This window comes from Mustela putorius, unplaced genomic scaffold, assembly GCF_011764305.1.
Source record: "Mustela putorius furo isolate JIRA1106 unplaced genomic scaffold, ASM1176430v1.1 tig00003853_pilon_pilon_pilon, whole genome shotgun sequence".
NCBI lineage: Eukaryota > Metazoa > Chordata > Mammalia > Carnivora > Mustelidae > Mustela > Mustela putorius.
The window spans coordinates 36,023,218-36,036,857 of record NW_025422005.1 but is presented as its reverse complement, the minus strand read 5'-3'; the positions used below and the strand labels follow the sequence as shown (position 1 = coordinate 36,036,857).

Genomic DNA, 13,640 nt, shown 5'->3' with positions numbered 1-13,640 from the left:
AAAGTCCTCACATGTTATAGGAAGGCAGACTGGCCCAGCCCCCATGTCCTCCCTGAGTGACCTGGTCATCCCTGTTAGGCTCCCTCCCAGGCCTGGAATTCAAGGGAAGGAGAAACAGGCACCTACCTCCACCCTACTTCCCTTCTGAGACTTTTATAAGGGCCTTATGAGTCACCAGCCCCTCAGGAATCTGAGGCAAGGCGTCCTGCCTCTCCAAGGATACACAGAAAGTTCCAAATGGAGACATTTTAATTGGGTGATGAGTTCTGTTGTGCCTTCTACATCTCCGCCCAGTGCCTGCCGGTTTTACATATGCCTGTGCAATGGGGTGTCTTTCTCTCATCCCCCAGGAGCTGCTGGGATCACCAAGAGCACCCCTGGGTGCCACAGGGTGTCAAGGGTTTGAGGGACAGACTGGAAGTATGGGCAGGAGAACTGGCACATTAGAGGTTCTGTCCCCACACCCCCGCCCATGGAAGGAAAAGTCAGGCACAGCCTGAAGTGGGCCGTCCCCTGTTTGGCCCCAAGTCCAGAGCAGCAAGGCCAGCCCTCTCTGGCCCAAGTGACACCACTGGATCCTGTCCCCACCCCAGTCACTGCTGCTTGGCAGTGCCAGGGTGCCCTCCTGGGTTCCTGGGTGGCAGCTGCGGTGGCGGAGGTAGAAGCAGACTATTTCAGGTTGCAGTACAGATACATGGACACGATCATGGCAGCCAGCTGATGGGAAAGGAACGGGCAGAGGTGAGGGATGTGATCAGGGCCCTTGTGCTTTTAGTCCCCCGCCTCCAAGACACCCCACCAGAAGTCTCTCTCCTCCAGCAAGGCCTCCAAGATGGGTCAAGCACCCTGGTCCAGTCGGGTTACCCTGCCCCACCCTCCTCACCCCCTTACCTCCAAGCCTCCAATTCCAGCTGCCACACCACCCACAGTGGCAGCGTTGGTCCGGATGTCATACAGAAGCTGGCTGAAACAACCCTTGGGGGAGAGGGGAGAGTCAGCCGCTGCACCCCTCCCTCATTCAGCACTTTGCGGCCATTAAAGCAGCCCCCAACCTTCCATACCACACCTGTACAGTCTTGTCCTTCGCCTTCTCCTCGGTGCAGGGTTCTACAGCGGTGCCATTTCCGTTGTCGGCACAGCAGTACGGGGGAAAGGTATGGTTCTTCATGAAGTAGGGAGAGCCCTCAAAATCTGTGTAGTTGTTGAAGCCACAGCACTTGAGCTGAAGAGGAGGAGGGAAGGGTGGTCAGCGGGGCCTTGCCTCTTTCTCCCCACCCCAAAATGTCCCCCAGCCCACCTTACCCCTTCCATGGTGGTGTTCCACACTTGGGTGAAGTCCTTCTGGGAACCGTAGTCTTGCTTGATGGCGGGCACTACCAGCAACGTCAGGAAGTGCTCAGCCTGGGTGGGGCAGGCCGGTGCTCAGGGCCCTGGGGGCCACAGCCCACTTGCAGGGCTCTTCCCCATCTTTCCCCCTTGCCCTGTCCCCTGCTCCTCACCATGGTGGTGTACACCAGGGCGACCACAGCAGCTGCCACCTCCGCAATGAAGATGAGGAGGAGGATCAGGAAGAACTGAATGGGGACCAGAGGTCTGAGTTTAGAAAGAGGCGGTCCCTTGTGCCTTACCTATTGCAACCCACCACCCAGTATGGCAAGGCAGCGGCTCCCTCTGCCGAGGGCCCTGGAGTGCAGAGCATGGCTTGGGGATCTCCAGGGCCTGGATTCAAGGGTAAGGGGACCCTGGATCTTGGTTATGGGCCTGGGGAGCTGGGTTTGACACACCATCATGAGGGCACACTTGTTCTCAGTCTGAGCACCGTAGCAGCCCAGGAAACCGAGAGCGAAGAGCACAGCACCGGCAGCGATGAGGAAGTAGCCCACGTTGACGAACTGCATGGCACTGGACGACAGCGGCCCGAAGATCTTCAGGAAAGACGACCCGTCAATCGACACCCAGATGCCCACGGCCAACAGGGCAACACCACATAGCTGGGGACAGAGAGGCAGGCCTTAAAGCAGTGTGGGCAAGCAGTTCCTTACCACTCATTTGAGATAGGAAGATGGAAAACGAGAAATTTCTCCCTTTATTGGCTAAGGATTCTAAAAACTCATCCTGTAGGGAGGAAAAACATTCTGTAGAGCCAGAAGGATGGGAGCTGGGCCACCCAAAGCCAGCACCAGGCTGCACATCAATGTAGATATAAATGGAATCAGGGGTTCTAGAAATATCCACAGAATGGGGGAGGGCAAGGCAAGACTTTCCTTCACTGCTGTCAGGGTACTGCTGCATAGCTAGGAGTGAAAACAAGTGGGTGAGGCCAGCTGGGGGGTGAGGGAGGGGCCCTACCCCATTTCCTTGCTGAGCTGACTGCCTCTGTTCTGGGACAGGTGAAACAGTGGGGTGGAAGCCACAACAGGCTCAAAAGTCACCATAGCAACAGAGGCGGGGCTGAGGTTTACACCTGCTTCCAACCCTGGAGAGGGACTCGGTGAGAAGGGACACCTACCTTGGTGCTCTCCAGGATCAAACTCCAGGCCTGCCCTTCATCTAACCTAGACCTCTCCTTGCCTCACAGGGAAAACTGAGGCACGAGGGACGGAGTGCCACTGGGGCTGCTCTCAGAGGCTCTCTGGCTCAACACCAAACCTCATGGAATCCAGAGGCCCAGATCGGGGGAGGTACTGTCCAGATGCCATAGCTTTTAGAGAAAAGCCTCACTGATCCAGGCACCAGTGGATAAATCAGTCTGATTCCACCTAGCTGTCTAGTCCCCAGCTGTAGAAACTGAGGCTAGAACCAGGAATGAGATGCCAGATTGTGGCTGGATCCCAGGCATGTTTGCCCAAGGATAGGGGGCTGGGCTCCCAGCGTACAGGGTCAAATTTCAAGGAGCCTGAGACTTGCCCTGCCTTGCCCAGCCTGGCAAAGCCTGAGCAACAGAGGCCAGAAACCAAACCGGATTTGCCTTTAACCCCCTCGGGCCTCTCCATATTGCTGGGATACCCCTGCCTTCTCCAGATACATGGGCAAAGCCTACTTCCCTGAAGCCAAAAGAGGCCCAAGGCATGCACCATATTGGAGTCTGAGAGGTAACACACCCACAGCCCAATTTCTCCAAATCTCTCTATGGGTCATGTCTCCACCTCTTCACCTTCCATTCACTGTAAGCCCCTCTAATGTAGCTCCAAGATCTGTGGTGCCATCCTGCGCTAAATCCGGTAGACACTTCATGAGCCAGACCCTTCTGACCTCTCTGAGATCGTGGGCTTCTTGTTTTCCTCTTGTTGCTCTTTCTCTAGCTGCTTCCAGGTGACCATTTCTCCACATACTCTTTGTAAGTCGGGTTTTGCAGAGTGCTCTTCCCCGCTCCCATGGTTTCACTGACTGTTTGCGGTCCTGTGACTTCCAAACATCTATGTCCAGCTCCAACCAGAGCTGCAACCGCATTGGGTACGCAGCTGCCTGGAGGACATCCCCTGGGTTGCTCAGACCAGAGACATGGGCTTTATCTTCAAAGCTTCTGTTTCCCTCACCCCTCCTTCCGTCCCTCAGCCGCCATCTGAGGGCTTTGTCCTTCATCCATTTTTCCCCGTCCCCACCGTCATCTCCAGGGTCATGCCTCATTACTCAGTTTCCTCTTTTCCTGGTTTCCTGAACAATACCTGATTTCATTGCCTCTGGGCCTTTTTTGCATGCTTTACAACCCCTTTACCCAGCACAAATGCCCAGACACAGCTGTTTCCTCCAGATAGTCTTCTCAGACCAGGGTTTAAGTCCCTCATGGGGTCTCCTATAGCCCCTGTGCTAAGGCCAGACATTATATGTTCCAACTGTCTACCTAGCCTGCTGGACCTGCGATCCTCAGGGGCAGAGAAAGGGCTCACTCACCTTTCCCCCAGCACTTAGCACAGAGTCTTAGGCCATAACTGTTTGTTGAATGAATAGGTGTTTCTTGATCTCTGCTCTGAGGTCTCCGGGCTTCTCTCCTTTCAACTTCCCATCTGTCCTACAGAGCCACTAAATTTCCTTGTACACCAGGTAAGCATGGGCAAACTCTTCCCCTCCCTGGGCCCCCAATGCCTATGAAACAACGGCAATCATTCCTGTTAGCCTATCCCACCTTGCCCTAATTCAGGTCTGAAGCTTCCTGGAAGGGAGGAGCCTCTCCTAAGCTTTTCTATCCCAACTATGGCAGCCGGGCTGCTCCTAAGACCAGGACTCAGTATTTGGGGAGACTTCTGCACCCTAGCTGAATGGGAAAAGTGTGCAACAGAGTCTGGGCCCAGCAATCTCCCATTGCCCAGCTGCTGTGACCCCGTCCCATAGGGAGGCCCGAACAGCCCACAACTCCCATACTTACAAAGATGAGGAAATTGAAGAGGATCATCATGGTCTTAAGGAAGCTGAAACACTGCATGGTGGCTCCTGGGAGGCAGACAAGTGGGAGTTAGGGATTTCTGCTGCCCACTTCTGCTACTACCTGGGCCGGCCCCTGCACTGGGAACCTGCCATACCAGATTCCAGCATCCAGGACCTCTAAATCACTCCGTTTCCCCTACATCTAGCCTCTGACCCCTCAGGGCTTCTCCAAAGTCCTATCCTGACACCCCTGCCTCTCTGTAGGGCCCAGGTCCTCTCCCAGTACCCGACACTGGAATACTGATCCCCCAGCTCTCTCCACAGGCACCCCAAGCCCAACTCCCATACCATACGTCACTCCATGCCCTTCCCTCGCCCCAATATATCCTGGACCCCTCCATCAATCCAACCCTAGGCTCTCAAGACTCTCCCCCATTGGCCTTCCAGTTTCCCAAACCCCATTTCTTGGTTGATTTTACTTCATAGGATGATCTCAATCCTGTGCCATCACCTGTTCAGGGCTCTTGGTAGTTCTGAAGGAAGGCTCTGCTGAGGCTCCAGAGGGGACAGCCTACGCAAGGGATTTGCCACTCCAGTGGGCAGGCAGTGAGACGGGGCTGGCTCTCCCGCTCCACCGCTCACATGCAGGCGGGGCAGCCTTTTTAAAGTCCTGGGCTCACCTTCCCGCCTGCCCAACCCCACAGCCAGCCAACCTCTTCCTTCCCTGCTGCCCCCTGCTGCCTGGAGATCTGTCCCCATAGCCACCAGAGCAGCAGGCCTCCTAGTCGTCAGCCTGGCAACGCCAACCAAAGCAACACCCTTCCAGATCCGAAGGAGGAAGAGAAGTGGGAGGGTAAACAAATGGCCTTCTGAACTTCGCGCGCCCTCGACCACAGAGCCGCTGGCCTGCGGATCCATTCCTCCATACCCCGTGCGCTCCCGGGCCCACTCATCTGCCCAAGCGGCCGTCTATGGAGGCACCCACAGATCCACACACAAACACCTAGCCGTGCCCATGAATGCACACGCACGTGTCACACACACTCTGTGCTGTGTGTGCACTGACTCCCAGCAACTGAGAAACCACAAAGCAACCTCGGAGGGACATACCTAAAGTCTGTCTCCCCGTCTCTGCAAGAAAATGACCCAGGTTTAGCAGCTTCTTCCCCCTTCTCTGAGGAGCAAATGACTTCTGGTCCTTTTCCCTCTACAGAGTCTCAGTTTCCCCATCTTTCTCCTCCCTTCCTCTTTTCTCCTTACCCATCTCCCTCCCGAGGTTTTGCTCCCCCCCCCCCCATCCGGAGTTCTTAGCAATGGGCGTCCAGCAAGCGCCCCTTTCCTTTCAACCAGCAGGTGGCGCCATGATCCCACAAAAGCATCACCCCCACTTGTAAGACTCCGCAGTCCCAGTGTGAACCCTTCAAGGGCTTCACTTGGGCCCCTGCCTATCTCTTTCCACTGCTGGTCCTCCTTTCCACTCCAGTGCTCCGGATATCGAGGTGCTGGGGAAGTTCTGGCTTTGGAGTCATTCAGACCAGGTACTTCCATGTTACTTCTGCTGCTGCTTAACTGTGCGACCTGGGGCGGGGTTTGGGGGGGCGCGTGGATTTCTTAGGCTTGATTTTAAGCTTAGGCTGGTCTATATAAAAAAATAGTTATAGGGATCTTAAAGATTTTATTTATTTATTTGACAGAGAGAGCTCACAAGTAGGCAGAGAGGCCAGCAGAGAGAGGGGGAAGCAGGCTCCCGGCTGAGCAGAGAGCCTGATCCGGGCCTCAGTTCCAGGACCCTGAGATCACTACCTGAGTGAAAGTTTAACCCACTGAGCCCACCCAGGCGCCCTATAGGGATTTTAAATAAGATTTTATTGATTTTTTTAAAAAGATTTTATTTATTTATTTGACAGAGAGAGATCACACTGAGCCACCCAGGCACCCCTTAAATAAGACCTTAAATAAGATTTTTCTCTGGGACAAACAGGAATGACCACAGAGTGGGAAGGTCAGAGTGTGGAGAGTCACAGCCAGAGGGGGTGAGAGATGGAGGAGGTGGACTTTAAAAAAAAAATTTTTAGGGGCGCCTGGGTGGCTCAGTCATTAAGTGTTTGCCTTGGCTCAGGTCATGATCCCGGGGTCCTCAGATCTAGCCCCGAATTGGGCTCCCTGCTCAGCAGGGAGCCTGCTTCTCCCTCTCCCACTCCCCTCACTTGTGTTACCTCTCTCCCAATGTCTCTATTCTGTCAAATAAATAAATAAAATCTTCAAAAAAGTTTTTTTAAATGTAAATATAGTTGACACTAATTTTTTTTTTAAAGATTTTATTTATTTATTTGACAGAGAGATATCACAAGTAGGCGGAGAGGCAGGCAGAGAGAGAGGAAGGGAAGCCGACTCCCGGCTGAGCAGAGAGCCCGATGCGGGGCTCGATCCCAGGACCCTGGGATAATGACCTGAGCCGAAGGCAGAGGCTTTAACCCACTGAGCCACCCAGGCGCCCCAGTTTTTTGTTTTTGTTTTTTTGAGATTTTATTTATTTATTTGACAGAGACAGTGAGAGAGGGGATACAAGTGGGGCAAAGGGAGAGGGAGAAGCAGGCTTCCCGCTAAGCAAGGAGCCTGATGCAGGGCTCTATCTCAGGACCCTGGGATCATGACCTGAGCCAAAGGCAGACTCCCAATGACTGAACCACACAGGCACCCCTAATTTTGGTTTTTCTATAATGGGAGGAAACAGCTGAAGAAACTGGAAAGAAGGGGCCAATAACACTAATATCTGTGTAGATCATATTTTAAATGCATTACATATATTGTCTTTTCCCCCCTTGTCACAAAATTCCTATGAGATAGATTCTCTTTTCTCCCTTTTTTAAATATGGGGAAACATAGCCACAGGAAGGTTAAGTACTTCCCATGATCACACAGCTTGTAAGTGGCAGATCCAGGATTCACCCCTAGTCGGTCTGATGCTAGAGTCTCTACCTTAACCACGAAGCAGACTGTCTATAGTGATGGGATCTCTAAGTGAGGAGGAGCAGACTTCCAGAAAGAACAGGAGAGGAGGCCTTGGGCTGGGTCTTGAGGAAGAAAATGGCCAAGGCCAAGTGGGTTTATAGGTGCAGTGGCTAGAAGTTGATGGGAGCAAGGACTATTTTCTAAGACTGAGGATAGCAATAGAAGATGGAAGGGGTGTGAGGACTTTTAGGGTGGTGCTGAGGCCCCCAAAGTCTCCTAGCCAGTTTCTACAGGAACAGAAAAGATGGAAGCTCGGAAGGAAGACTGGAGGTGGAGTAAGAGGGAAGAGAGAGGGGGCGGATGTCCACCACTCCACAACAACTCAGTGCAAGGCCTGGCAGAGCCTGGCTGCTATAAGAAAGGGTTGACACAACTTACGTTGCCCTAAGGACCTAGGTGTTCCTCCAGCTGCACTAATTCATGGCTTTCTCTTTCCCCTCAGGAAGAATGGGAGCCAGGTCACCTCCATCTATGACCCCAGCGCCCAGCACATATGAAGTTTTTAGTGAACAATTCCTGAATGATTGAATGAATAAATGAGTGCAGAACAGCAAGAGTTAAATGTCTGGGCTTTGGACTGTAGCCATCAGGGATTAGGAAACCCTGCCTGCCTCTAATTGTGTGACCTCACCTAACTGAGCCTCAGTTTCCTTATATAGCCGATCATTATTCATGGCTTCCATATCTTCCATATCTGTGAATTGACCTACTCACTAGAATTTATTTGTAACCCCACGCCAATCCTCATGTCACTTTTGTGGTCACTCACAAGACATTCGCAGAGCTGCAAAAATGTTGAGCTGCCTCCTTCTCGTGTTCTTAGCGGAAGCTGAATAGGAGGGTTCTCTGCCTCCTTGCTTGACCTCTTAGAATGTATACCTGTTCTTGTGGTCCATTCAGTGTCACATTTTCCTCATTTTTGTGCTTGTGGTGGTGATTTTGCTGTTTATTGAATAATGCTGAAGTGCTATCTAGTGTCTCTGAGCACAAGAAGGCTGCAATGGGCCTTATAGCCGATGTGACCAGAGGCTGGTAGGAACGTAACCCTGTAGGAGCGTTGGCTCCATTTACTAATGTATATGTGGTGGGGACTTTATTAGACTGGGACTACTGTGTATAATGAGAACTGACTGTATATGAATAGGAATAATGATAGAGTAAGGTTGTGGGATTAATGAGAGAGTGTTTATAAAGTACTGGGTGCTCTTTGGCACCACGGTAAATGGTTAAGAAATATTGTTAATATTGTCAATGTGGGGCACCTGGGTGGCTCAGTGGGTTAAGCCACTGCCTTTGGCTCAGGTCATGATCCCAGGGTCCTGGGATCGAGTCCCACATCGGGCTCTCTGCTCAGCGGGGAGCCTGCTTCCTCCTCTCTCTCTCTGCCTGCCTCTCTGCCTACTTGTGATCTCTCTCTGTCAAATAAATAAATAAATTCTTAAAAAAAAATATTGTCAATGTGGGTAAATGAGAAAGCCAGGAAGTAATTTTCCCCTCCTCAGAGTTCCTTTTTCCTAGGGGCCAAGCTGAGGTTTTTCTGGCCCTTGGGCTGGACCCATGGAGAGCACTGTGACCCATGGGGTGGGGCAGGGGACCAAGACCTATAAAAAAAGAGCACCGCCCTTATGTGGACTCTATGTCATAGAGGCTGCAGCTGCCCTGTCCAGGCGCACCCTCGGCACACTACAGAAGCTTCCTGTGCCCATGGGGCCTTCTCAGCCTGTCCGTGCCCCTCGGCCCCGGGGCCTAAGCTCTCCCTACCGCAGGCCAAGGCTAGGCTGGCCTCGGCCTCGATTTCCAAAGATGTTCAAGCGTAGCCGCAGAACGTACCGGCAGAAACCCCAAGGCCCAGCTGCCACCCCTGCAGCCACCAATCCTGCCACTGTGGCCACAGATATCAACAACACTCCTACCGCCACCACCAGTGTGTGGATCCTTCCGCCACAAGGTTAGCCAAGGGCCTCCTGGCAGGGTGGGAGTTCGGAAAACCAGGGATTTCAAACCAAACCAGTTGGGAAAACCAGGGAAAACCATTCGTTTTCCCCCATCTTAGCCCTGCAGAGGCACTCTAGGGGGGCATACCCTGTGTGAAATACCACCCTCAAAGTATGGTGGGGTCTCAATGGCAGACGTCCTAAAGGCTGAGAGCCTTAATGGAGGGTGTATTGGCTGAGAGAGGAGGGCCTGGGGAACTGTGACTCTTAAGAACAGTGGAGCTTCCAGGACTGCTGTCTTCCTCACACTCTCCCCCCTCCTTTCTCTCCTCAGTTCTCAGACACCTCTGTCAACCTGGCAGCTTTCTGATCTTCTAGAAATGTCCAGAAACTAGTCCAGAAGCTTGGCTGGCTCCAGACCTGCATCTCCTAGGGGCCATGGGTGGTTAACAGCAGGCAAATACAATCATTTCTGTTGCAGCTGCTTACTCCACTGTAAGGGGTTTCCAGACAACTATGCTGGGTAGGAGGGTGGGTTTGGGGGCTGAATGCTCCCAAGGACAGGCTTCAGTGCAGACAGCTGGGATCACAGTTAGACAATGGAAGGACAGGACAAGGTCAGCAATGCACACCATTTCTCAACGCACACCTCAGCTTTTGGTCAGCCCCATGAGGTAGGGGGCATTTCCCCCCACTGCACAGGGAAAAGGGTTTCCACAGACATCTTGGAAGTTACAGGGAGCCAGGTCCTTGAGGAGGGTGGTAGAGGCATGGATCAGACAGGGACCGGATGAGAGATTTTAGGACTTGAGTCTAACTCCCGGAGTGCTTCAGTGTGAGCTGTATGTGGCTCTGTGGCTGCGGTGGTCAGTGTGCGGATGTAGTCGGGGTGTGTGTATGTGAGGCCAGGACAATGGGAGTGTGAATGGACGTGGACGTGTGGGTGGGTGTGCCTCCTTGCATCCAGGTGTGTTTGTTAGGGTATGTGTGTGCCGGAGGGAGGCATCCCGGAGAGGAATGAAGGTCAGGAATGGGGTGTGGGCAGCCTGAGGCAGGAGAGGGTTGCTTCTGGGGAGGGCAGGCCACCTTCAACCCCTGAGCTATTCCCTGAGGCCAGTGTGTTCCGGGACTGTCAGCTGCGCTGGGCGGTTAGGGGTGGGGCGAGACCAAATCTAGTCCAGAAAGGGGGAGGGTGCTGAACTCCGGCCTGGGGATTTTCCATTTGGCTTTCTGAGTGTGTGCCCATGTGTCATCAGGTGTAACTGAATTGCTGTGGGGTGTGTCTCCATGGCGTTGTGTCTTAGTGGCGGGAAACACTGTGAGGGACTCTTCTCAAAGGTGTCACTGTATGCATGGGTGTGTGTCTGGGGCTCCCCTTCCCTGAGGGTTGGGGGTGGGAATGAAGCCTGAAAGCCATGGCCTGGCCCCCTGGGGCTTCAAAAAGCCTGGGAGGAGAAAGTGAATTGTCTCTGTGTCCTTCGATTCCAAGGCTTGCCAGACACCAGGACCCAGAGAGGCGGGACCAGGCAGAGACGTCATTGCCACATTGCACCCAGACTGCGCAGGCTGGGGGATGAGGCTCCTTGGGTGTGGGGGAAGTGGTGTTGAACCTCAGTCAAAGCAGGAAGATGGCTGGGCTGCTGCCCAAGGCCCACCAAGGGGCCCACACGTTTAAAGACACATGTCACAGTCCGTGAACATATGCAGACATGTAAACAGAAGTAGACTCACATACACACAATGCAACAAACACAGGTGCATGCAAGTACAGGCTTATAAACAGAGCTACACACTGCCACTAATGCATGTGGACCTCCCCAGCTGGCAGATGCACCCACACATACACATGTTTATGAAAGAACATACACTACATAAACATGCATGCATCTCGAACGAGCACCTAAGCATATGGACACATGCAATCACACTCATGCAACCCAGGCACACACAGACACACGCACACATGCAGACACACTCACCAGACTTCCCTGCCCCTGCAGCCCTGGAACCCAGAAGCTTCCCTCCCCTAGAAGAGTGGGTGTATGTGTGTGTGTGCGCACACCCTTGTGTCTGTGTGTATCTGTGTCTCTGAGAATGTGTGTATGTGTGTGTGTGTGTGTGTGTGTGAGTGTGAGAGAGACCGGGTCTGGGGGTGGGGAATGCTGAACTGTGGGAACCTGATGACATCATCTCTTCTGGCTATTTTTAGCTCCCTCTGCAATGACGGGCTCCTCCAGGGCCCCTCCCCTTCCAGGCTCCCAGAGGCAGCCGAAGCCAGAGGGTACCCACCACTCCAGTCTAGGTGACCCCTGCATGACTGGGTACTGGTCACTCGTTCCCACCCCACCAGAGCTCCCTGGGGGTTGAGAACACCAGAGGAAGAGGCTTGGGCCATGTGGCAGCCTGGAGCAGGGGCCTGGGTTAGGTGAGCAGACCTGGCTGGTCTCCAGCACCTAGGGTTCCTCTGCTTCTGCTTTTCAATCTGAAACTCGGTCTCAGTCAGTAGTGCCTGCCATGTGCCAGGGAGGGTGCCAAGTTCTGGAGATAGAGCAGTGTGCAAGACAGCAGGATTTCTTCCTGGGGGGTGTTACAGCTCGGTGGGAGACAGACATGAGACAGATTACACAGGTACTGCACCAGGCTGTGGCAAGGACTCCGAACATTGGTGGCAGGGGGACTTGGTCTGGGATGATGTTCTCTGTCTCTTTGTAGCTCCTGGAGATAACCTGAGGGAACCAGAGGGGCACCCTCCCCAACCTTGCACCTTCTACCCTGACAACCACACTCCAGAATTCCATAGAGCAGAGCTTCCTCCTCGTACTCCAGGAAGTGCTCCCAACATTGCCTCAAACCAGCATCCAAGTGGTGCCCCCCCCCCAATTCATGGTGTGGTTCTTTGGAACCTTCCACGAGTGATCCCTTGGAGCCTGTCCTGAGTCCTCCATCTGTAGATGAGAGGGCAGGGCAGGCCCACACCTCCTAAGGCCCGGGCAGCAACACAAGGAGATGAGAGGCTGAGGGAGGAAGAAGCGCTAGAGGCACAGATGTGGGAAGAGCGATGTGGGAAGAGGGATGGGGTCAGGAGGGGAGGACAGTGGCCTGAGGGGTCCTTGTCCAGAGAAGGCTTCCTGCTCCAGCCCACCTCTGGGCAGCCACCAGAAAATCGGGTTTGGCAGCTTCAGCAAGAGCCCAGAGGCTGGAGGGGAGGTCCAGACAGCTCCGGGGAGGCCGCCTGGGGGCAGACTCATCTTCCAACCCAGAGTCCAGTCAGGCCCCAGGCTGAGCAGTCCTGTTGGGGTAGCATTTTATAATACTGGGACCCTTTGGAGTTGGAGGAAATAGCTCTAAGCTGCAGGCAGGAGTCTGGAATTCTAGTCCTTGTCTACCCTAAACCCTAGTGTGATCCGTGGAAAGTCCTGCCCCCTTTCCAGAAAGGAGTGCAAGAAGGCAGTCTCCCCATCCCCAATTCCTGCCCTCTGGTTTTCCTGGGAGTCTGACTCAGGCAAAGAAACACAAAGTTTGTGTTTGGGACAATGGGTAAGGACGGGAACCACTGCCCCCTGGGCGCCAGGCTGGAGGTCACTTGTCACCAGTGGGTCAATGACCGGAAGCCTAGCTCCAACCCTACAATGCTATATGGGTCACCCCACCCTTACCAGTACCCTCACCCACACCCCTACTTCCGTCCTCTGTTCCTTCCTCACCTTCAGAGAAAGCTCCCCAGCTCCCTGGGGAATCTCCCATACCTACTTTGCTGGCTCCTTGCCCTGTGCTCAACCCTCCCTCCCCCTCTGCCCACTTGACCAGGCCAGTCTCCCAGTTAACTTTCTGGCCCTGGATCCTGGGGCAGGCCTGGGAGGAAAGGAAGCTGAGTGGAAGACCTGCCCAGGAGCCGACTTTTCCTGCTACTGTCAGATATTCGAAGCCCCAATGAGGAGTTTGGGAGGAGTGGGGTGGACTGATTGCTGGGGACTAGGACTAGGCTGTCCTGGGCATATTCCAGCCCGAGGGAAAGTGGGAATGCTACCTTTTACCCAACAATCTTCCTGTGCCTTCAGCGAATACAGAGAAGAAAGCCCAGAGCTGAGACTTGCGTCCTCTGGAAAACAAACACAAAAACCCAGGACAAATGGGTCCTGGTTATGGTCACTAAGTCCATGATAAATTCATGAAAACACAAAAACCATAAAATTCTAAATGCATAGAATCCACAGTCATGGAATCTTAGCATCACAGAATTCTAGAGTGGTGAAATCTGAATTAGAGTCAGAAATATGAAATTCTGGCATCACTGATTCCCAGATCTCAAGGTCAGAGTATCCTCGAATAAAG

At 53.4% G+C, this 13,640-nt stretch overlaps 2 protein-coding genes and 1 long non-coding RNA gene across 5 annotated transcripts; 2 read left to right on the top strand and 1 right to left on the bottom strand.

Moving 5' to 3' along the window:
- Positions 1–231: 231 nt before the first annotated feature.
- On the bottom strand, positions 232–5,030 carry TSPAN1 (tetraspanin 1). 2 transcript variants are annotated; one of them, XM_004740408.3, is made up of 8 exons: positions 4,874–5,030; positions 4,364–4,428; positions 1,785–1,991; positions 1,500–1,574; positions 1,303–1,401; positions 1,067–1,222; positions 892–975; positions 232–717 (listed from the first exon to the last, which is right to left on the bottom strand). In XM_004740408.3, exons 2-8 carry the CDS (start codon positions 4,418–4,420, stop codon positions 670–672), a joined length of 726 nt encoding a protein of 241 aa, XP_004740465.1. In that variant the 5' UTR covers positions 4,421–4,428; positions 4,874–5,030; the 3' UTR covers positions 232–669. The 2 variants fall into 2 exon arrangements, with proteins under 2 accessions (XP_004740465.1, XP_012899774.1); XM_013044320.2 differs by lacking the exon at positions 1,500–1,574.
- On the top strand, positions 2,257–8,171 carry LOC123387333. Of its 2 annotated transcripts, none has more exons than XR_006601743.1 (3): positions 2,257–3,092; positions 5,716–5,900; positions 7,817–8,171. It is a non-coding gene; the product is annotated as an uncharacterized LOC123387333 (long non-coding RNA). The 2 variants fall into 2 exon arrangements; XR_006601744.1 differs by having other exon boundaries at positions 5,713–5,900.
- An 851-nt stretch (positions 8,172–9,022) lies between these two features.
- On the top strand, positions 9,023–9,803 carry P3R3URF (PIK3R3 upstream open reading frame). The gene is made up of 2 exons (XM_045064457.1): positions 9,023–9,322; positions 9,643–9,803. Exons 1-2 carry the CDS (start codon positions 9,079–9,081, stop codon positions 9,684–9,686), a joined length of 288 nt encoding a protein of 95 aa, XP_044920392.1. The 5' UTR covers positions 9,023–9,078; the 3' UTR covers positions 9,687–9,803.
- The last annotated feature ends 3,837 nt before the right edge of the window (positions 9,804–13,640 follow it).